General features: G+C 55.0%; 1 protein-coding gene and 1 long non-coding RNA gene across 2 annotated transcripts in view; both read right to left on the minus strand.

Annotated features, from left to right (window-relative positions):
* LOC106988481 (uncharacterized) overlaps positions 1-14,143 on the minus strand; it is a 30,843-nt gene extending 16,700 nt beyond the window's left edge. Inside the window, exons 1-2 of the long non-coding RNA XR_001432359.3 lie at positions 14,054-14,143; positions 1,908-1,986 (exon numbers count right to left, since the gene is read on the minus strand). This is a non-coding gene — a long non-coding RNA (uncharacterized LOC106988481). The remainder of the gene's footprint in view (positions 1-1,907; positions 1,987-14,053) is intronic.
* Positions 14,144-16,900: 2,757 nt separating this feature from the next.
* Positions 16,901-23,243, minus strand: CRABP1 (cellular retinoic acid binding protein 1). The gene is made up of 4 exons (XM_027068324.2): positions 23,086-23,243; positions 22,367-22,545; positions 20,321-20,434; positions 16,901-17,197 (listed from the first exon to the last, which is right to left on the minus strand). Exons 1-4 carry the CDS (start codon positions 23,153-23,155, stop codon positions 17,147-17,149), a joined length of 414 nt encoding a protein of 137 aa, XP_026924125.1. The 5' UTR covers positions 23,156-23,243; the 3' UTR covers positions 16,901-17,146.
* Between the last annotated feature and the right edge of the window lie 686 nt (positions 23,244-23,929).

Genomic DNA, 23,929 nt, shown 5'->3' on the forward strand with positions numbered 1-23,929 from the left:
CAGCCCCTGCGGAGAGCTTACCGCTATCTACCCCAACCCCCGCGTCCCGGTAACTACGATGGGTGGCTGTCCTCCGTGTCGGGTGTCAGAGAGACCAGGGTTTTCGTGCTGAAAATAGCAGGATATTCAGGACCCACGGAGTCCGGAGAAAGACTTGGAGCCTGCGAGCGTACCACAGGGCAAGTGTGGACATGCCTCTGCCACGCAGCCAGGTCACGGCCGCTTCGCTGGCAGACAGTCTGCCCTCTGGGCTGCAGCTGCACTCACTGTGTAGTAAGCCGTTAGAAAGAAAAAACACCCATCTGCTGTTTCTGAAAAGTCATCTCTGCGGACAATAGGAATGAGATGGTCGCAGCCATGTCCCCATTATGGTCTAAGAGCTATGAGAGCCCATTACAGAACAGAAGGCTCATTTCCCACCCTCCGGCTGAACGTGGCCTGTTTGCGAGGGCAGGCAGGGACACTGTGCACGCTATAAAAAGGCACGCTTTCCGCAGCCCTGTGCCAAGCGGAATGGCTAGACGGAGGCTGGACACCGGCGAGTGGGGTCGGGAGGCCAGATCCCTTTGAACGCTGACCACACGCCCATCCGTATACCACGGCCCTGCTTTCCCAGAAGCATCTGTATCCTCCCGTCTGTGTGAATTCACTTCACGAAAGGCCAGTGTTCACCTGCTCTCACTCAGGCCCCACAACAACCCTGTGAGACGAGGCCACAGTGCACCATTGTCCTGTTGTGGAAGTGAGAACACTGAGGGGGCGCCCGAGGGGCTCAGTCAGTTGAGCCTCCGACTTCGGCTCAAGTCATGATCTCACAGTTCGTGGGTTTGGGCCCCACGTCAGGCTCTGTGCTGACAGCTGGGAGCCTGGAGCCTGCTTCGGATTCTGTGTCTGCCTCTCTCTCTGCCCCTCCCCCGCTCACACTCTGTCCGTGTCTCTCTCAAAAGTAAATAAAGAGTAAAAAAAATTTTTTTAAAGAAGTGAGAACACCGAGGCTAAAAGACGTGAATGATTTCCTAGTGTCACTGCCTAGTAGGTGATGGGGCTGGAGGGAGACATGTCCTTCTCACGACACTGCTCAGAGCAAGGTGGCCCTGGGGGGATGGGCATGCGCTTTAGCCAGCAAGGGCACCTGCAGCCACCCTCAGGGCTCTGCCTCTTCTGTCCCTTGTGAAGACACTCAGCAAATACTCCCCCCGCTAATTACACAGCTTCTGAGTTACAGCTCAGAGCAGATGAACCACGATCAGGATCAAGTACTTAGAGGAGTGAAGGAGTTAGCACACCCTGAATAGATTCTGCCCTTGATTTACAGCCAGTGCCTTTGCTGTGGGCCTAGACTGAGGGCCGTCCCCCCAGGGCGGGAAATAGCCGGCCTTTCATGGAGCATCAGAGCCAGAAGTACAGGAGGCTCAACCCCCAGCAGGAGGAACAGGCATTCCCTCTGGATGATCTGGAAAACAATACGGTGCCTCACGTGGGCGTAACTGGGAAACATGGGCTCCGTCTGTGCTGCTCGGCGGTGCCCTAGGCTCCACTTCCTCTGCAGAGGCCCCTGGACATCCCGCCCACTCCTTGTTTGTACACCTGCCCTCAGGCCGGCAGCAGAACCCACCAGGAGATTTACGGCAAGACACATGCTAGACCAAGGGACCCACAAGGCCAAGGGACCCACTGGCTTCCTGGAGGTCACCGACAGGAGCAGGGATTTGCAGACAGAATTTCGGGGGGGTGTGGACTTAGATCACAACAAGCAAGGACACCTTTATCTCCCTGAACCTCTAGACGAATTGAGCATTTCCCTTCATTATGAACGCGGCCAACAAGCCAGCCGCACTAGCAGCCCTGGGTTCTGTCCCCACAGAAATCACTGAGGGTTCGTATCACGCTACAGTTGCTGTAGGTACCTTAAGATACGGCTTCTGCTCTTTGCGGCTTCACCACGATGGTAGCTGTCAGACGCACTGCTGGACCTCAGTTGATGGGCTAATAAAGAGATACCACATTGCAATTAAAAAAATAATGCCGATAACCGTATTTCAAAATAATGATTTCATCCATAATCCATATATTTCACATATTTACGAACATTCTGAGAAGGTGTCTATACCACCAAGAAAGTAACAACGTGAAGATCTCAGACACCCACAGTAACCTTCACAGCGGGCAGAAGTAACAGGTCATGTCACCCGGGCGGGCGCAGAGGGCTTTGTACTTTTGAACTACAGGTTCCGGGGCCTCATCACAGGGTAGCCTGCTCCGAGACGGAGTTCAGGGAAGTGCCTTTGGGATCAGTACTCGTGGAAGAGCCAGGAGGGAATCAGGATTGGGCAGAGGGGGAAGACTGAGCTCTGCGGAGGCCTCACTGACCCCATGTGCCATTCTGAGCTGTCCCGAGTTGGCGTAAGGGGGCCAGGTCCCCTTGGCGTAATGGGGTCCACCCCATGTGGACTGGTTAGTGGGTGCAATCAGCCCAGGAAAGGGACATGACCTTGGGCAGGGCTGCTGTCTCCAGCAGAGTTATTTCCCATATTGGGCCAACGGTGGTGCACCCCACCTCCCAGCAGCTGGGGGAGAGTCACTTGTCCCTGCCGTGGCTCAGGGTGGTGGCTCACAGTCCACCACAGCTCCCACCCTGGGCCTACTGCAGCTGAATCCCTGGATGGAGTCCAGGGTCCGTCATCTTTAAAGCTCTCCCAATGATTCTGATGCTCTGCCAGGTGTGGAAGCCGTGATCCCAGGTGGTAGGAGGGGGAGGGTCTCCAAGATCATGGAATCCAAGGGACTTCGGTCGAGGCTATCCAGCCTGTCGGTGGCAGAGCCACCCATGGCACTTCTCCATGTACTGATTTCACGTGACAAGTATTCGAGACACTTACACACCAGGGGCTCACAAATCTCTCAACGCAGGGTCTGCTCGGGCTGGCACCTCGCCTAGGGGGGGCTGTGCGTCCACACGGTTTTTCTGCGGGGCAAGCTAAGCTGGCATCTGTCAAAATCCCAAATGTGCCCACTCAGCACTTGCACTCCTAGATATGTGTCCTGAGGAGAGACCTCCGCACGGATGACATGACTTGTGCCCAAGGATGTTCACCCAGAAGTTATTTTTAATAGCAAAACCTAGAAAAAGTCTCCACGTTCATCACGGGGACTGCTCAAACAAAAGGAACCCTATGCGGCCATTAAAAAACAGAAGGAGCTCTATGTTGATACAAAAAAGTAACAACAACCCTACAAGGTGCATCAGTAAACACAGAAGGAAGATGCAGAACCATGTTTAAAAGTCACAATTTGGGTGGACAAAAAGGGAAATACTTAGGTGAATCTGTGAGAGTTTGCAGTTAACCGGGAGCTTTAAGAAAAAGGGAATCAGTCAGATTAGAAAAACAGATTCCATTCAAGGTTTTTCGGGCCGAGAGAATTTAATTCAGGAAACTGGGTTGGGCAAGTGGTACCAGAGTTGAGGAGGCAAGCCGGGGGTGGGGGGGCAGCCCCCGCACGGGCCACAGAGGAAGCCGCTGTACCCTAAACGGAGGACAAAGCAGAACGAGGCTGCTGGCAGAGCTGAGGGGCTGCAGAGCCGTCCCCCATCCCTGGAGGACACACAGCTGCGGCTGGAGAGGCCACCCAACGCGCGGAGAGAAGGGGAAGTGAGGGCTTTTCCCCCCTACCCCAGACCTCCCGCTGTGCCTCTCCTCCGCTGAGCCCAAGCCCAAGTGGCTGCCCCAGGACCCTGGGAAACGGGGGCCTGTAAGGATCGGCCTCTTGGGGTATGGAGAAGAGCAGGAGGGGGCACGGAGTGCAGCTGGGAGGCAGCACGACCGACTGACCTTGCAGCATGACGAGTGTCTTCAGGAAATGCAAAGAACCTCCCCGGGGCCACATAAGAGGTGCTAACAGGGCTTGCTTTCCAGGAGTCAGGGATCTGGAGGGAGACCTAGTTTATGTTAGGGACCCCTTGGGGCTTTTAAATTTTGCACCATGAACACATACAGCCTATTTGAAGCAAGATGCTTGCCTGACATTCACAGTGGGTCCACTGGAAAGGGCAAGGCTGTTGTTGTATTTTCTCACTGGAAAATATCCCGCCTGCTAAATCTCCCCCCACGCTTCCCGTAACGGCCCCCGGGGGACAGCACAGCAGTTCTTACCGCCTCTTCCGCCAGTGTCCTCCTCAAACCACCCCTCTCCCCGCCGGGCTGGGTGAGGGCAGAGGGGGGAGCGCGAGCTGGAGGGGACGCATCCTGCCCCACCATCTCACAGCCCATTTCACAGAGGCCTGCCCACAGCCCAGAGCCTCGGGTGGCCCGCAGACACGCCCTGTATTCACCACTCCGCATGGGGGGCAGTGGAAGGTCCACCTGAAACCCTTGTTTACCGGACGGGCTCCGGGAGTGCCAGGGTGCAGCTTGTGGGCCACAGAGTCAGGCCCACCCAGGTCTCTCACTGGGGGACAGGAGCAGCGGGGCCACCGGCCCAGAGGTCTCTGCCCATCCACACTGCCCCCCCCACCCCTCAGGGGACCCCAAATGGCCTGCAGCTCCCCTTACTGAAACCCCGTCCACCGCAGCTTGGTTGGCTACCAGGCAGGACCGTGAATATCTCATCAGTTGCAACGAGGGTAAGTGCCAACAACTGTAAAACGGCTTCTGGCTAAAACATGAGTCCCCTCTTCCTTGTCTTCAAGTATCCCCGTCCTGAAACCTCACCGGCCACTCAAGGCTCCAATGAGGGCGCCCACGTGTCTGGCCAGGGCCGGCCTGGGACGTGGGCTCCGCGGGGCCAGCCCTTCTGTCTCGAGATCCGGGTGGAGACCTGCCTGGCCAGGTGCGCAGTGGGGTGAACCGTCCGCTACCACGTTCACGGACTCCTTTCTGGCTAAATTCCGAGTGCACGTCCGGAGAGAAGAAACTGACAAGCTCCCTGGGCCTGAGCCTGCAGCTCCTTCGAGGCAGGGCTCTCCAGTCTGTCGGCAGATGAGCTGTTGGCACAGCCTCTGCTCAGCAGTCCACTCACTGGGTGCCCTGCAGGATCACGACAACCAGATCCACGGCCGAATGGTGCCCCTCATGCCTTTGTTTCTAAGGGGAGTCCAGGAGATGACCCAGGCAGGGCTCCTGGCCCCAGATCTCTCCTCACCACATGGCGGAGGCCACTCCACCCCCATGGGACTGATGCCGCCCACGGTCGTGCAGACGGGAGCCTGCGGCTGGCATTTACCTCGCTGGCTTCAGGTTATCCTGCCGTGGGCCTCACCGTGACCCCCAGTACAGAGTGTCACCTCTAGGGTCCGGTAGGGTCCCATAGTGCTCCCCTGCCTGCGTGTGTCCTGCTGCCTGTGTCGGCGGGGCCTGCACAGAGCTTCCCCAAGCCACCCTGTCTCCCTCTCCCTCTGCTAGTGTTTCCTAAGTGCAGCCCCCGGGCATGGAGACGGACACACGTCCCTACCTCCTATCCCCTGGTCCCTGACCTCCCTGGGACTTCGCAGTCCAGCAGAAGAGACAGGCATGTAATGAAACAATTGCAGCTGATGTGGTCAAGGCTCTGACCGAGCAACGTGTGAGGAACTCCGGGAAGAGAAGAAAAACCGAGGAAAACACACTGAAGTTTTCCTGGACGAGTCAAGGCTCAAGTTCCAGTCACCTCTTGCTCCAGAGCAGCCTCCGTGTGCTTGCAGATTCTGTGGCTTAGGAATCCGGACCGGGCACCGTGGGGCTGTGCCCACCCTGCTCTGTGATGTCTGGGCAAGATGAGTCTGTGTGAAGAGTGGGCCCGGCTGGAAGTGTCAACCACGGGGGCCCCGTGTGGGCTCCCCAGCATGGTCTCGGGCTTATGGCGTCTCCGGGACTCCAGAACAAGTGCCCCGAGTGAGCACGGTGGTTGCTGCACGGCCTTTACGGACTTAGCCTCAGGAGACACAGCATCACCTCGCACACTTAGGACCAGTCAAAGTCAATGTCAGAAGACCAACCCGACCAAGGCATGAGGACACACGCACGCCTCCTGACGGGAGGAGGCGGGCAGTTTGCACCCGCGGTTTCACACTGCCCCAGGTGTCCCTCAAGCTGAATTTCGAAGGCAGACTAGAGGTCTGTCAGATGACAAAGTGGGGAGGGTGTCCCAGGCGGAGGGATGGGCACATACAAAGGCCCCGGGGCATGAGAGTGGACTGCCTTACACGACACGAGAGCATCAGATTTCTCAGGAGCTCACCAAACACCGTCTTCCTGCTGACTCACTAGGCAGCTGTCTGCCCCTGGTCCTCCCCAGACACCGGGGCCCTGCTGCGCCCCAAGCTCAGACACCAGCCCCTCAGCTGAGGCTCAGTCAGCCCCATCGTGGGTGGAGTAGCCAGCCCACGTCCCAGCTGCCTGGCCCCCTCCCCTGGCTCTGGGGCAGCAGTGAGCGCACAGGGAGTCGCCACCTGGGCAGGGCTGCGAGTGGAGCCCCATCCGGTCCCCACCCCTATGTTCTCATCCCCGGCTCTCAATGTAGAAAGCCTCGAGGCCCCCAGCCAGAGTTTTCTTGGTTTGGGTTTTCAAAGCACTAAAGGCTCTGGGTCCACTGGCTTGAATCCCAGCAATTCTTTCCATAATGGTTAGTTCTTCTGATTGTAGGCATAAAAACTCAAACTAGATTAAACAAAAAAGAGAAATTACTGGTTCTTGTAACTGGAATATTCTAGGAGCGAGTTTAAAGAGTATCAAACAATACCAGAATTCTCTCTCTCAGTTTCTCAGCTGTGTATTTTTCTGTGTTGGCTTCATTCTCAGACAGCGTCTCCCCAAAAGTAACACCCGGCGGCTCGAAAGCTCCAGGCTTAACTAACACTCAGAGCCAGCAAACCAAAAAAGTCAAAAGAGGGCATCTCTTTCCTGAAGGCTTGGACTGCAGCCCCAAAGAGGGTTCTAATTGGCCTAACTTGGATCACATGCCCTACCCAGAACCAATCACCCCGCCCATGAAGATGCGGTATTCTGACTGACTTTGACGGGATCAAATGCTGACCCCAGGTCGGGGTTAAGAGTTAGCCTCACTGTAGCCACACAGAATCACTTCATTTAAAAAAAAGGGGGGGGGGGAGGGAATTCCACAACCAGAAGGGGAAAAGAAAACGTGAAAGGAAGACAAAATTTAGCTGTCATGGCCCAGTTGCACACTTCACGCACTGCACAGTCAGGGGACGGGATGCCTTCTGTGTCTGCCCAGAAGGGGCCCCTTTATCTAATTCAGGTGGAGGCGGCCGTGTGGACTACTGCTGGGGTGCCACCAAGTCTACCACACTTCCCTTGACCTGGCGCTTCAGTACTGCGTGAACCCTCCTTACCCTTTATCTCCTAGTTCAAACGCCTACTTCTCCGTGAACTGGCAGCGATACGTCAGAAGTTATTCGTGTGCCCACAGGTTCATGGCTTCTGCCTCAGACATGGCCACACAGCTGTCCCGATGTGATTCCTCGTCTGTGTCATCTGGCCCGAGACAGACTCCACCAGAGCAGCAGGTCTGGCCAAGCTGCCCTTCCAGGCTGGCGGAGGACGTGCAGGGGAGAGCACCACAGTGCGACGATCACAGAGGAATGTGAGCCCTCCGTTTTGGTCATGAGAGGCTGTTGGCTGGATCCCCTGGATCTTCTGTCTGTGTCCCTCTGCCCAGCCGCTGGAGACACTGCCCAGAGGAAGGGGCCTTGAACAGCGCCTCCAGAGGGCCACTACCCAAGGCCAAAGCTTTCTCCAGGAGACCTCTGGGGACGAGAAGGTGGCTGGGCTCCATCTGGGCCTCACCGAGGACAACCGCGCTAGGGCTCAGCTGCAGCTCCAGATTAAAACCAGATCCCGGAGCTGGGGACCTTTGGTGAAACTGGATACCTATCATCGTAGGCAAAGGAAATCCACCACGAGAGGGAGGGAGGCTGGCTCGCGTCCCGGCACGGCTGGGCCGGGCGGTAAGGCTGCGCTTTCCTTCACGAACGCCCCCGGGACTCTTGCTGTGTGGGGCGATGACAGCCCTGAGACACAGGCGCCCCGTGGAGCCTGAGAAACGTTTCCACTTCTCCTTCTCCCCACCTCCCTGCTCTTGGCTTGCCTTCAGCTGGAAGACCTGGGTTCAGTCCCACTACCAACTTTTATTCAGTTAGGGCAAAGTTATTTAATCTGAGCCTCAGTTTGGTCATCTGTAAAATGGGGGTGAAAACAGTACCTTCCTGGCTGCCTACTGTAGGATTAAAAGTAATGCTATGAAAAGCGCTTAGCACAGGACCTGGAACACAGCCCTTAGTAAACGTCAGTTATGCTATGCCTTCTTCCTCCCTCCTTTCCCCCTTTTTCCCATCGATACCATTAAACCACAAACACAATCCTTGATGACCATAGTAAGGAAAATATTTCACGTCCCTGATGGCGGATGCAGGGGAAAACGCACTGGCTCCGGGGCCAGACAGCCTGAGGTTGTAAATGGTCGCCATTTATCAGCTGGGCGACTTAACCACTCTGAGCCTGAGTGTCTTCATGCAAACGGGGACACCGGTAATGCCTGTCCTGCCCCAGGACTGCTGTGTGTGTCACACGGGGCACCTGTGTGAAGGGGGCGCTGGAAACGGGGAGCCGAAACAGTGCTGTCATTGTTCGTGCTTCCAATACTATGCCTTCTGTCTTGCTGTCTCCTTTTCTTGTTTGGTCCTTCTCTTCCTATTTCCAAGGTCACAAGTCAAATGAACTTGGGGGGGGGGCGGTGGTCAAGTCTTGGAGCTGCAAGAGAACTCGAGGACATTGGTTCGGTCGTTCTATCTGAAATCACTTAGAAAACAAAAAATTCATAAAAATTCAGATTCATGGGTTCCAACCCATACCTAGAGGGTCCGACTCTCTTTTTAAATGAAAAATGTGTTTAAAATTTCAAAAGTGATACATGCCCATTCTAAATGAATTCCAATGATACAGAAATAATGAGTAAAAAAGGCCAGTCCTCCGAGGTAACTGCTAGTAACGGTTTGGTGTGTCTCATCTAGGGTTTTGTTTTTCCTGGAAAGGGCTAAGCATATAGTTTTTATTTTTTCCCATAAAACTAGATCATCACTCATTTTCTTCTTAAACTTAACATAGCTTGGACATCTTTCCACACCAGCACACATATGACTACCTCATTCTGTTTAACAGCTGGAGAGAATTCCATGATTGGGCTTATCGTGGTCGACTTAACCATTTCCTTATGGGTGGACATGGCGGGCTCTCGTTGGCGGATCCCACGCGGCCAGTCCAGCCTCTGTCCTCTGTGTGGCACAGAGGGGCAGTCAGAGGCCCAAGGAGGGATGTGGACCGGCCAGGATCATGCAGCAGGTCAGTGAGCCGGGTTTACAGCTCTGGTCCCTGATGTGCTCCTGGCATTGAATCACACCACTGGTTTATTTTTTTTTTAAATGGTCACAGGGAACTTAATATTTTTCTGAACCTACTCCTGATACTAGGGAAGAGAAAAAAAAAACAACAACCAATGTTAACATTATTCCATGTATCTTTGAGAATTGAATTTTTGCTCAAACTTTCTCAGAGTTTTCATTTTTCATTATATTCCTTGCAAGAGTTCGTGAGTCAATATTTCCCAGACATTGTTTCCGAAGCTAATTTTTTTTTAAGCTGGCATCCCGAAATCCCCCTTCCGCTGAGTGTGACTGTTCTGAGACCGAGCCAAAGTCCACTTCAGGAACACCCCAAGTCCCTGCCCTTCATTCACCGTAAGTGAGGAGTTTCCTCTCTTGTGGAACAAATGGAATTAAAAAGTTGTGACTGTCATCTATTTTTTCATTATGTAAATGTCTCCAAGTCCTGTCGGTATCTTTTCCAGAAAGATAAATTACCCAGTTGGCAGAGATAGAACACATAATGTTTGCAGAATTCTTGTGAGAATTTGCTGTTTGCCCAGAAATTGTGCTTAATATTCCTAGCAAGAAATGGAACAGTAAGCCCACCTCCCATGAGGGAGAGAGTTTGACTGGAAGCGACCACTGTCCGTCAAGTCACACCCTCTGGCGCAACTGCCCTCAGAGCTCGGTGCTGAGCCGCCTGCAAATGTGTCCAAGTCTCCTGCCTCCACCCCATCCCCTGTCACAGAGGGGCTGCTCTGAAACCGCTCAGATTTCTGAGTAAAAAGGAAAGGAGCTGGCCGGCCAGTGTTGGTAACATCTGAATGTTGTTTAGCATCGTCCTGGGCAAAAGACAAAGGGAACAGAGGACTATGGAGTAGCTCTTTTGTTGGTGAGCTGCCTCCTGGGTCCTAAAACTCTGGCTTCTGTCTTAGAATCAAAAGTAGACCCCCTCTCCTGGTCCCTCGATTGTGCCTCCTAAAAGCAGGGCTCCTAGGACAAATGGCTGGTACCAGGTCCGAAGCAGGAAACGTACCAGATGAACTCGGGGCATCTTGTCACACAAGTGGCAAGGAAGTCATCAAAGACATCTACGGTCCTACCAGAAGGCTGAAGAGTGAATTCGAAGAGGCTCCCACTGGCCAATACGGACCACCTCTCACACCCGCTAGGATAATAACTGTAGTGAAGTGAATTGTGTCAGGTAGGTTTCAACCTACAGATTCATAGCGATATCCAAAGAAAAAGATTAAAAAGAAAACCCAAAACACATTGGTCGCCTTTGAAGAATGCCAGGAGAACCAACTTATTACTTTGAAAACCAGTCAATACAGGAAAGAATCAAACATCTATTGTGCTTTTCTTATTAAACTACACCTCAGGATTACCACACAGTAGATGAGGGTGAGTAACTTCTTATGGAAGTATTCTAGCTCATAAATGAAGAAATGGTAGAATATCCCCATGTTTTAACCTCTAGCAAACACATGGATCTACTCTCCAGCGGCTGCTAACATCATAGGAAGAGAGGAGCTGGACATACGGTCCTCCAAGGAAGTAGAGCACACCAGCCCTGCTATACTCTTGCCGGAAAAATCCAACCTGAATCTGACTGGACTCCTAGACCTAACTATCAATTCACAAAAATACAGTGAACAACACTGTGGACATGTAATCATCAAGATCCAGACTACAAGCAACTCTATGGGACAACCAGTCTCTCTAAAAATATACATAAAAAACAAAATGAGGGAGAGGGGGACTTGTAGACCAAAAGAGACTTAAAAGGAAAATCAACTGATCACAAAGTATGGTTATTTCCAATCTTAATTTGAATAATCAGGCAAAGGAAGTTATGAGACAATCAGGAAAATAATTTGAATATTGACAGGATATTTGATGACATTAGGAATTATTTTTAATCTTTAAGGTGTGATCATTGTATTTTTTTTTAAATTTTTTTAACGTTTATTTTTTTTAATTTTTTTTTCTTTTTTAACATTTTTTAATTTATTTTTGAGACAGAGAGAGACAGAGCATGAATGGGGGAGGGGCAGAGAGAGAAGGAGACACAGAATCGGAAGCAGGCTCCAGGCTCTGAGCCATCAGCCCAGAGCCCGACGTGGGGCTCGAACTCACGGACCGCGAGATCGTGACCTGGCTGAAGTCGGATGCTTAACCGACTGAGCCACCCAGGCACCCCAAACGTTTATTTCTGAGACAGAGAGAGACAGAGCATGAATGGGGGAGGGTCAGAGAGAGAGAGAAAGACACAGAATCTGAAGAGGCTCCAGGCTCTGAGCTATCAGCACAGAGCCAGACGCAGGGCTCGAACTCAAGGACCGCGAGATCATGACCTGAGCGGAAGTCGGACGCTTAACCAACTGAACCACCCAGGCGCCCCTCGTTATAGTTATTTTTAAGGTAATTATCAACATTTAGAGACATACGCTGAAACATTTCTGGGTGAAATCATAAAATGTCTAGGATTTGCTTCAAAATAATTCAAGAGAGGAAAGAGTGAAACAAGATTGGCCTTGGGGCGCCTGGGTGGCGCAGTCGGTTAAGCGTCCGACTTCAGCCAGGTCACGATCTCGCGGTCCGTGAGTTCGAGCCCCGCGTCGGGCTCTGGGCTGATGGCTCAGAGCCTGGAGCCTGTTTCCGATTCTGTGTCTCCCTCTCTCTCTGCCCCTCCCCCGCTCATGCTCTATCACTCTCTGTCCCAAAAATAAATAAACGTTGAAAAAAAAAAAATTAAAAAAAAAAAGATTGGCCTTGAAGGTTGTTGAAGCTGAGTGGTGGGTGCATGGGGAATCATTCTACGATTCCCTCTACTGTTACATATGCTCGAAGTTTTCTATGAGTTAAAAGAAATAATAATAAGAAGAATAATAATAAAAAGACAGGGCAGTGCAGGGGGGACACCACGGATCTTGATAAGCACCCGAAACGACCCTGGGTGATTCAATTCCTGGGTTCCCTCTCTCCACACCTGAGATGCGTAAACGCAGAGGGGCTCTGATGGATTGGGAGAAGCACAGCTGTCTGTCCAATTTAAGAGTTTGCAGTCAAAGGGGATTCCAAACGCACTCTGGGCTGCGTTATGAACTCTTTGCGGAATTCACGAAGACTAATTTTCACCAAGGACATACTGCATTTCCTTCACCCTGGGGCACGGTGTTTCCTCGACAGTAGGGAGGGCAGACATAGGTGCAAGGGATGTTTTCGACAGAACTGAGGGCTTTGCTGGCTACGCGGTTACGGTAACAGTGCCACGGAGGCAGGAAAATCCCTGGAGAGCACTTGGACAGGGCTGATGCCTCTGAAAGGTGTGGTGGGCTAGGTTGGCGGTGTGAAGGCTGCATTTCCAGGCTTATTTCCCCACATTTTCTCCGATCATATCCTTGTTTACTCCCACACACTGGCGATTATGGTGATAAGAGGTTGAAGAGGGGACTGAGAAAGATGTCACAAAATGAAGTGGATCTTGCATAAAATGTTTCAACATTACTTTTTCCTTTGAGCAGGATGGCACATTGTGCTAGTGTTCCATCGCACTGGTCGTCATCATGAAGACAAGGTTTCCTAGAAATCTGCAAGCAAGACAGGCCTCTGTCCTTCTTTCCATGACTTGGTTTATTAGTTAGGAACGCTTTTACTTTCAAGAATGGAAGCCACTGCATAACTGGCTTAAACAAAGAAGGGCTTTTTTTCTTTCTTTCTTTTTAATCACAGCAATACCTCCACAGAGAGGTAGGGACTGTATCATCCCAACGACTTTGGGTTGGCATCTCCGAGATTCTCTTGGCCGTTTCCTCACAGGTAGAAGACGGCTGCATCAGCTCCAGGCATTGAGATCTCACACCAGACTCTCGGGCTCTCCTCTCTCATCAGGAAGAAAACATTTTTCCCAGAAGCTCCTTAGCAGACTTCCCCTTAAGTCTCACTGGCCGGAATACTGTGGCATGGTCAACTCTAGTTACAGAGCAGCTTGGAAAAACAAGCCTGGACTTTCTGGGGCCTCTCCTGGGGGAGGCAGGCAAGGGAGAGGGGCTAGGAAGAGACCCGGCAGGCAACATTTTCACTTTTCTTTTAAATGGGGCTTGGAATCCCTGCCCGACTGCGTTTGAGACCGAATACTAACCGCACGCTGTGCCCACCTGAAGGGCTAGCCTTGTTGTCAAAGACGTGCTCCCCCACGTCTGCCTTGCCTTGAGGACATCCGTTCAGGGAGGCCTGGATGTTGCAGAAAATTCCGACTTCCCATCAGTCAGATAATCAGCACGTGTTTACAGAGCACCCCCATCGCCAAGCGCTGCAGGAACAGAGAGATGCTTAAGCAGCCGTCCTGGCCTCGGGGACCACACAGGCGGGCAGAACAGGACAGAGACCCCGGCAATGTGCAGTGACGGCACAGGACCACCGCAGGAGCCCTGTGAGCACCAGGCGGGCCATAACGGCGAGGCTGGCGCGGGGCCGGGACAGCGAGGTGAGGCCACGAGGGCAGCCATCGCGGACACTAAAACCGGGAACGGTGCGAGAGGCCCAGGCGCGGGAGGGGGTTGGGACCCCGGCGGCTGCAGGGCCAGGCTCACTGGTGTACGTAAAGTCCTCGGCCCCCCCGCGAACCTCCACTGACCTAACCTTCACCCCAACCAGCCCAGGCAGGTTTCCCGTCCGCCCCAGGGGAGAACCTACCCAAGGTCCAGCCAACTTCGGCCCACTCACCACCGCCTTCCGGCCTCCCCGACAGGCTCGGCCCCGCCTGGCGCGGTCACATGACGCGGAATGGCCAATCGCCCCGCCCCGCCTCCAGCGGTGATTGGTCCACGCGGTCATGTGCCCGGAACCGCTAGCAGAAAGCCAAGAGGGAGCTGGCTTCGCGGTATGCCCCGCCTGCTCCGGGTCTTCGACGCCAAGGCAGAGCACGTTCCTTTCTGCTGAGACTGGCTGCGGGGGAGTTTCTGGCGCTTGCGAACTGAAGGTGTGCCCAGGAGGCGGCCCTTGTGTTTTCTATTTTACCGGGTGAGGCCAAATCGGGGAAGGCCTTGAACGCCGGGCAGCTGTTTGACCCGGGGATTGCCGAGCAGCGGAGTGTCACGTGCGGAGCAGTGTTTTTTTTTTTTAGTGAGATGAGTCCGCTGACAGTGATCTTTGTGTGGGTTTTCATCCTACACGTGTGTAAACTCTGTATCCTACGCAAGGTGTGCACACGCTTAAGACTGCAGCAACAATTCCCGGATTGCGGATTGCGTTCCCTGGAACACCAGTGTCCCCTCAGGGTGTGCCAAGAGGGAATGAGAAACGCTGTGCCTTTTTTTCCTGGAAAACGAGAAAGGAACAGGACTTAGGAGAAAGAGGCTACAGCGATGTTCTGAGTGAACCACTGGTGCTGTGACCGCACGTCGTCACCCGGACGGACGTGCCCTCGTGCCTGTGGGCTGACGTGGGGGTTACAGCTGGTAGCCTCCGTCACTGTACCTGTGCTTCATCTCCCGAAAAGACAAATCAGAAGGAAACACACGTGCCCTATGGGGCGTGTCCTAAAGAACAGGACGGAAATGGATGCTCCCGTCAACCAGGACCCGGGATGGGCACCGAACGGCGGGGGCAGTGTCCCTCATGCAGCAAATCCGGGTCTGGAGAAGCCGGTGCTGCAGCAGGAGCCAGGAAGTGTGTGTACGAGGATGTCAGGCCTTGCTCAGTCCGTCCGTAGGGAGGAGCACTCAGTACCCGCCGGTGAAGTCCAGACGGGCCAGCCCTTGTCCGTGCCGCCAGCTTGGTCCCCTCACTTCCCTCAAGTCTAGCACCCTCGCACGCGGGTTGGCCCTCCACGTGGCCTTCCTCGCCACTGCTTACCACTTCCGGCACCCTCCCCACCCTCACAGACCCCACTCCACACCTCTTTCCGCAAGAAGCCATCAAGCAACGTCTCTAGTGCTTGCTCTCTGCCACAGGACACTGTGTTGTGCAGGGTACTGAGTGTGCGCTTGGCTGTCTCTAGCAAGTGCTTAAGCCCCAAAGAGCAAAATGGAAGGAGCGTCCTGGCGTCTGTATCCACTGTCGAGGGGCACTGGGGCTGTTTTCATGAAGGGCTTTGAGAAGTTCTGGGGACATGCAGAGGTGGCTTCGGGTCCCAGGCGTGTGTACGGCCCAGTGTCAGTCTTTCTCCTCCTCTGACCCCAGCCCAGCCCTTGCTCTGATACTTCAGGGCCTGGGAAGCAGGGCTGTTAATGGAGCCACTGGTGCTTTTGTGGAGGGCAGCACGACAGAGAAGTCCACAGAGAGCCAACAGGCAGGCTGGGGGATGTGAGCTCCATCGAGCCCTCCCCACACAGTTCCGTGTCAGCAGCAGAGTATTAGGGAGGGGCTAGGCTCCCCTGTTGCAAAGTGGGGCCCTGGACTTCGGAGGTGTGAGGTTTTAGGTAAATTTGTCCTCATTTACACTCAGGTAGTGGCCCCTGGGCCTTAAGGTCTGCCTCACAAGAACGTGAGCTCTTTGGGGGTCACCTTCTGGCCTCGTCCATACCTGCGCCCTGTTGGTCAGCTAACTCTAGCCTGGCTCCACCAAGACCCACATACCTAGGACAGCAAGGAGAGATGCCCAAGAAGCCAGGAAAACAAAGTAACTGAGGGCAGGGACGACGACGGCAGGGTCCGCGGAGTGGTGGACTGTACAAGCTCCACTTAAAAGGGGGGGAAGTTGTCAGCTGTGACCCTGCGGGAATGTTGGTTCCGGAATGTCAGGCTTTCCCAAATTTCTCTTCAGGAAATAGAAATCCAGAGTTTTATGTGAAATCTGATTTTACAATGTAAGAGTTGGCAACTGTGGAGTGCTGTCCACCTACATATCCTGACTCTGTCCTGGGAGGGGGGACAGCCCCTCAGCACCCCTAGGCTCCACTTGTGTTTGGCCAGTGGGTAGCATAGGTAGATCAGAGACTGAAAGCTGGGAGGTCAGGATACTTAACCCCTTAGCTCCAAGCCAAGCTGAACCCTCCACCCTCTACCGCCCACCCCCATACACGGGGGCCATGGTTGGGCAGTGACTACATTCTTCTGTGCACTGCCACAGCTCCCACATGGTGGTCTCCCTCCCAGGCTATAGCTCTTCTGGTCTGGGACGCCTCTGTCCCAGGCGCAAGGGAGTAATGGCTCCCCTACTTCCAATCTCAGTGCTGCCCTGTCCTTTGTCTATTCCCTTCATCCTGTCCTTGTAGATGCCTGTGTAAACAGTCCCTTTATTCTGAGCTCCCCTCAATTAACCTTTTGAATGTGCTCCCCCTTTCCTGCTGGGAACCACCAGTATACAGACTAATCCAATTAGAAAACAATGCCGTGAGGTCCCAGCACACCTGGACCTGTAGTCCGGATCCAGGTGGAGGGGGCCCAACTTCCACCCCTGCCGTATGCACCCGGCACGGGACTAGGCGGCAGGCTGAGGCTGCAACCACGACACAGAACACGTAGTGCTAAGACAGCAGGTACACGGTAACCCCGTGCTGAAACTGAAGAGGCAGTTCAGAGACAGGAAAAGCCTTGAAATGTGGCCAACCAGTTTAATGACTGACAAACCATGCGATGCCAGACTACGGAGCGCCAGGGACTCAGAGGTACAGAGGCCTCGGGGGGGGGGGGGGGGGGGGGAGGGACACTACCACACTGTCGCAGGGAACATGGGGTCACCTAACGTTGATATGGGGTAAGGGAAGGTCCACTGGCAGCTCAGACCTATGACATTTCTCAGGGAACATGCACCCCACCCCCAAAGCAGCAGGAAGCCGGCCACCTTCACTCCCGAACGTAAATCCTCGTGCAGACCACGTCATCGGCGCCAAAAGTCTGCAGAAAAGGAAAAACCATCAGAACAGATGCCTGTGAAAAACTGTTTAAAGCATATCGCTAATAAGGCCACTTACTGCCCTGTTAAAAACTCTTGGTAACAGACATTCAATTTCCTGTGCCATGTGCTCATGCTAACGGCCAAGGTCTTTTTTTCTTCTGTTTTTCTCTCTTAAGCTCCATGCTGGCAGAGAGGCAGCTGGGGAGCAGAATTGGGCACGGTTTTCCTTTGTTTCTGAAGCCTGTGAATGCTGACTTAAGAAATGTTTTGGTTTTAAAAATTAAACTGAAAGCGGGGAGAAGTCATATTGGACGTTTCAGGGGTGGTTCCGTCTTCTCAGGAGAGCAAGGGGCCAGGACAGCTGTAGCCAGTGGGGGGGCGGGGGGGAGATGGGGGACAGCTGGGCAGGGCAGCATTGGAGGGTATAAAGAAGCTTCCAGGAAGTGGCTGCCCACACTCAGTCACCTGCAAGCTAGAGAACTGGTCTGAGCAGCAGCGGATTCCAGACCCCGCTTTGCAGCACATGGCTGGGAAAGCCGGGCACGCAGGTCCCTGCCTCCCTTGCTGGTTTGGAGCGGGAGGGGTGGAATAGAACAAGATGACCCCAGAGGCTCTTTCCAGCTAAAATTCTGTGGCTCTTTGTTTGTTTATCTGTTTGCTATGGGGAGGGCACAAATCGCTCCACAGACAGAGATTTTCCTTCTTCTGGGCCCTGAGATGGTATCACCCATAAGTTAAGTTTATCTTAACTCTCCCCCAAAGTAGCAGTTATTCACAGGCCTGCCTCCTGGGCTCTCACAAGCGGTCAGAAGAGGTAAAGAGTATGTTTTAACAAAGAAAACCAAAAAACAAAATTCTCCAGTCTGAAGACCTGATGTGGGCATGTCTGCAGACATACACTTTTCGGGGGGGGGGGGGGCGCTCCTATCTCTCAGATTCTCAGAGGGGCCTGAGGCCCCAGAGAGGCTGAGAGCCTGGATAAACCTGGGCCTTCAGGTCTGGGCCCATCAGCTGACTGTGAGATGGCTCTCAGGGAACATGTGCTAGGACATTATCTTGATGTGCGTTTCAGGGAAATACCAGTTATGAGTGACACTAAGGAAGCAAATGCCCATCACCAACTTCTTTTCCAAGTAGGGGCTCCTGGTCACACGGGCACAGCTGTCCTGTGCTCCCTGCTCTGGACACCTCCTCTGTCTGCAGACAATTCTCTGTCCGGGGAAGGAGGGCAAGGGGCCCACCGAAATTCACCTCTAGATGTGCCGACCTTTCAGCTCTACGGCCACGGAGTGGTTGGGGGTTTGACTCTTTCCGTGTGCTGTGACCACCCTAGCATCTGACCCCTCACCCAGGCCAACAAGTGGCTTCATGATTCAAGAAGCAAATTACATTTCCAATCACATCTGGGATGTCTTTCTCAGTCTGCAGCCATGCTGAAAGGTTCCTGAAAGAAACTCTAGAATGTTCCGGAGTGGTCTGAGGGAAGATACTGTTTCACAGAAGGCGGCTTACAGCCCCAGGGGACAACTTGCTGTTGGCACTGGAAAAGCTTATTTCAACTTAACTAGAATAATTTGCCTCTTGTTAAAGAGACAGCATCTCCCTGCATTTTGGTTTATTAATGATAACAAGCCTTGAAACAAAAGCCCGTATTTCAGGTCTCAGATGCCAAGAATTCATGCTCCCTCTGAGGCTCATGGTCGTCGGCTGAGCCAGAGAAGGACGCACAGCGGAACGGGGCGGGGGTGGGAGTGCTGGAGTCCTTCCAGCAGACCGTGCTCTGGCCGCTGGGATGTTACAAGGTTAATACAATCACACTTTCTTGTACAGCAAACTGGCCGGCCCTCAGCCATGCTCCAGAACTCTGGAGGTCTTTGCTGGCTCTGGTACCGGTGACGCTTTTGTTTCTTCTTCTCCTAAACTCCCATGTGTCAGCCTCAGATTGCCCCCCCAACCCCATCAAGTATTCCTTCCCTGGAAACAGCATTAACCAGGTTGCAAAGGAAGCCAGTGCCTTCTCCATAAAAGCAGAAAGTACTTGGATCATGCGGGGGAAGGACAGGAGAAGCCAGCTCGAGCAACCTCAATGAAAGTAGCAGAGACAAGATCAACATGCAATTTCAGGGCTGAGGGCGACACCGGGGTCACGTGTTGGTGGAAGGCCTCATTCTACAGCTCGGGAAGGGAAGGACCACGCCCAGGTCACACAGGGTGGCTGTCCCACTCTGCTGGCTCCCTACCCAAGACTACAGGGTGACATTTGCTAAGACGGCCGAGGAGGAGCCGTCTTAGAGGGGAGATGGTAACAATATGCATGATAGAGAACAAAGGGGGGGGGGTGAGGCAGTGGGGGGTGGAGTTATTTCAGGGAAAGCTTGGTCTCTTCTGAAACATAAAGAGACAGTGACATGAGCATTGCCCTGTCCTCCCTGTCTTCCTTTGCCCCCAACACCGAAAGTAAAGGAGAAGGAGGTGTGTGATTAAACTACAGGGGTTTCTAACTTGGCCTCACCAGGTACGTTTTGTGTGGCCAGGAATGTTTAAATTGTTTTAATCTGAGTATCTTTAAGTTGAGCCCCTTTTCCAGTTGTAAAGCCCCACCGCCACACTGTGTCACACTTGCACTCGGACACTCCCCGAATTAGCATTACGTGCAGGGGCTCCCTAGGGCCAATGCAGTTTGTAAGTAAGTCTAGGGGTAAAAATGCTCTCAAAGGCTCCCAGTGCTGACGTATTAAAATTCCTGAAATCTTTCTCCGGCAGCGAAATGGGGGATGAGGAGGGGGAAGGAAAAAAAAAAAAAACAACTCTTCTGCAGAGTGAAACACCCTGCGATCTCCCAGAGCCCAAGCACTCTGGCTCAGAGCGAGCCACCGCGTCGCCATGGGGATGCACAGTGTGGCCACTGCAGCCCACCTCTGGCCCTGCTCTGCCTCTGCACTGTGCTCCTCCCACACGTAACAATGATTTCCTCTGACTTAAACTGTCACCTCAAGCTTTCCGCTCCAATGTTAACCCAGGGCAAACGGAGTCCCTCTGGGTGAGGGAGGACTGCGTTCTCACGGCCCACTGTGGGCGTCATCTGGGGACTGCGGGCTCAATCTAGGGCCCAAGCGCCTCACCAGGATGAGCTCGTCGTTGGCCAGCTCGCGGGTCCAGTAGGTTTTCGGGCCGTCGCCCTCGAGGAGAGTTTGCGTGCAGTGGATCTTGTTTTCATTCTCCCAAGTGGCCAAACTCTGCGGGTGGGAAAACCATTAGTGACATTAATTACGGTCTTGGCAGCGGGAGCAGAGACAACAATGAACACCAGAGTCACTGCTGTGGAGAAAAGCAACACATGGTCCCTGTCAGCGGGGCACGCAGCCCCGTGCTGCACCCTGTGGAGTCCAGATCCAGAGGGCTGGTCACGGATTTTATGGGGTATAAATATACATCGTATCCCACCCCTGCACTCACACTCACACATCACTGACCCATGCTTTACATCTCCAGGAATAAAATTAGAGCATGCAGGGTTTCATTTGTGTCAAAATGGACTAGCCCTTCAAGCAATTGGGATATTAAGGACAAGAACCTTCACATCCGAACTATACAATTTTAGAACTGCCGAGACACCATATTTATAACCACACACAGAACGAACAGGCCAGGTGCTCCTCCCTGCACGGTTTTGGGATAACATCTTCTTTTCTGTTTGCCCTCAGATTGCTCTGATAAACCCGGGGATCTCCGGCTCTGAGGATAAAACGCTGCCACTTTCCAGGTTACATCCCTCTAGGAACATGGAATCATGTTGGAGGTGGGAGGTGAAAGGGGCATGCCCTGCAGTTTCCCCAGTATCTGCACAAAGCAAAATGCTCTACAGCTGGGTAGGGCAGGGGTGTGGGGGGGGGTAGGGGGAGGGGGATATGGAATGTGCACATACTCACTTTCTAACTAGCATCTGGGGAACAAAAAGCCCCAACTTTCCAGGCTGTTGCGTGAGCCTTTGAGTTTTTATAGGAATCACTGTCACTGGCAGTAGCCACCAGTGATGTCCCCAACTGAGCCCTGCTGACTGCCAGGCTGTCTCCTAGTGACTCCCAGACCTTCACTCTTACTACCTCTACCCACTCTTTTGTTTTTTACAAACGGTACAGTGACTAGAGGCTCAGATCCTGGCAGCTCCAACCCCGGACATCGTTTTCTGGCCATGCCAATTCTGTGGGCCAAATATTGTCACGTGGGTCACCTCCTGGGGGCTGTGTCTCTGTGTCCTTCTCTCAAACCCAGTACCCAGAGAGTCCCACTCTGCAGATCAAATAGGCAACACTCAGGAAAGGTGAAAATCAATTTCTCACTTTCTCCAACTTTTTTTGTTGTTAACACTGTAACAGGAGGGAGACTTTTTTAAGAAAAGGTAGCAGCAGCGATTTTTTTTTTCCATCTGTCCCCCCACTCTATTCCAGAGATCAATGATACGCAATTTTTGCCCATCTAAAAAAGGAATGTACAACCGCTCGCTTCAGTCCGCTGGTTCATCTCTGGGGCCGATATACGTAGAAATACAAAAGTCTTGCTCTTGAGGACTAAGAAAGCCCTTCTCCCCGCCAGAATCTGCCTTGCTTTTGGAAGGATTCCGCCTTTCCTTTAAGACAGCAAGCTGACGGCCAGAGGGAGAGGTGCCTGCCCAAAAGGCTGCCTAAGCTGGATCCGGAGCGTCCCTGGGGGGCCCGGGGACCCGGGGGGGGGGGGCGCGGGCGGGAGGCGAGCGCTGCAGCTCCACCTGCGACAGGAGACGTGGCGACGGCGCAACCCGGACCTGCGGCCCCTGCAGCCCCTGCAGCCCCTGCAGCTACCTCCGCGCCGCAGCGCCAGCGCCTGGGCTCGCACCCGCACCCGCTCCCGCTCCCGCTGCGGACGCCGCCGCCCGGGGACTCCGGCAGCTCCCGCGCGGCTGCGAGCGCGGCGGGGCGGGGCGGATCGGGGGTGGGGTGGGGTGGCGTGGCGTGGCGGGGTGAGGGCAGACCCTCTCCCCAGCCCAGGGCAACCCACTAGCACAAATCCTCCCTGCAAACAGCCTGTGCGCGCGCTGCAAGGAAAGCGCGCCACAGGCTGCGGCGGCCCGGGGGTGGGGGCGGGGGTGGGGGCGGGGGCATCCGGAACGCCGCCCGGCTGCGGGGCCTCACCCTGCACTTGCGTCCGTCCACAGTCTCCTCCTCGAAGCCTTCTCCGACCTTGAAGTTGATCTCGGTGGTGCGCACCGTGGTGGAAGTCTTGATGTAGAACTGATCCCCGTCCTGGCGGATCTCCACGTGCGGCTTGGACGCGGCCGCCACCGCCACTTTCCGCAGCATGGCGTTCACACCTGCGCGGGACCGGAGGGCCGCGCCGCGGGCTCAGGTCCCAGGGCCGGCCCGGCACTCTCCAAACCCTCCGACCACAGACAGGGACCTCAGGACGGACCCACTCCTCCCCCGACCCTCGCCCGGATTTCCGAGATGAGACGCTGACGCTCGGGGTGGGGGTTGGGGTGGGGTAAGCGGCTTTTCCCGAGCAGCACGGTGAACTCGAGTCTCCCAGTGTAAAGGCCCTGACCCGTCCCGGACTCCGGCGAGGATCCCCCCTTGCGCGGCTCCAGCACGAGACGAGGCCGAACCGTCGGGGAAGGCGCCCAGCCTCCAGCGCTCGTCCGCGGGGCGCGCGGCTCCCGGGCTGCCCTCGCCGGAGCTCCCACGGGGTGGCCCTGGGACGCTCCCTTCGCCCTCGCCCTCGCCCTCGCCCTCGCCCTCGCCCTCGCCCCGGGGACTCCCCGCTGCCCGGGCCGGTCCCGGAGCCCACCCCCGCGGGTCCGGGGCGCCTCGGGGCCGCTCGCCCTCGCAGGCGCGCACCGACCGCGGCGGCTTACCCAGCGCCTTGAGGAGCTCGTCGAAATTCTCGCTGCTGCGCATCTTCCAGGTGCCGGCGAAGTTGGGCATGGCGCGGGCTGCGGGCGGCTGCGGACGGCTGCGGACGGCTGCGGGCGGCGACGGCGCGGCGGGCTCGCTGCAGCTGCAGGGCGGAGACTGACGCTCTGCGCCCAGCCCGCGCGCCCGAAGTCCCGGGGAGGGCGCCCCCCGCCCCGCCCCCGCCCCGCCCCCTGCCCCGCCCCCGCCCCCCGCCGCCCTACCCGCTACCCGGCTCCCAGCCCGCGGGGCCTCGCGCCGCGGTCGGCACCTCGGTCTCGGTGCTGCGGTGCTGCGGCCCCGGAGCCCGCTCTCCTGCAGCCGGGGGTGGGCCCTGGGGGCGCGTCGGACGCTACAGCACTGGCCCCGGAGCGGACACTTGCCGCAGCTGGGCGGTGGGGACGTGGGGGAAGCATTGCATCAGCCTCTGTACTCGTGTGCATGCTTGAGAGTAACTATGATATAAAGTTGAAATAAAGTGCGTGGTGGGGCCGTCTGGGTTGGGAGCCGCGCCCTCCCCACTCCCGGTCGTGCCTTCGGGGTGTGCGCAGCCGGTTTCCCACCGCTCCAGTGCGGGGTCCTATTCCGCACCCCCCCACCCCCACCCCCACCCCCACCCCACCCCCACACAACCCTGGCGCAGGACCAATGGGAGCGAGTGGCGGGAAAGGCCCAGCCCCGCGCGGCCCAGGCCCTGCGCGGAACCCGGGGTCCCGCGGGGTTGCTGGCCCTCACCGTCGGCGTGCCCAGGGCAGGAGGCGGCTCAGGCCGCAGCGCCACCGGACTGCGGTCGCCAGGGCTGGACAC

Source organism: Acinonyx jubatus, chromosome B3 (assembly GCF_027475565.1).
Source record: "Acinonyx jubatus isolate Ajub_Pintada_27869175 chromosome B3, VMU_Ajub_asm_v1.0, whole genome shotgun sequence".
Classification (NCBI taxonomy): domain Eukaryota; kingdom Metazoa; phylum Chordata; class Mammalia; order Carnivora; family Felidae; genus Acinonyx; species Acinonyx jubatus.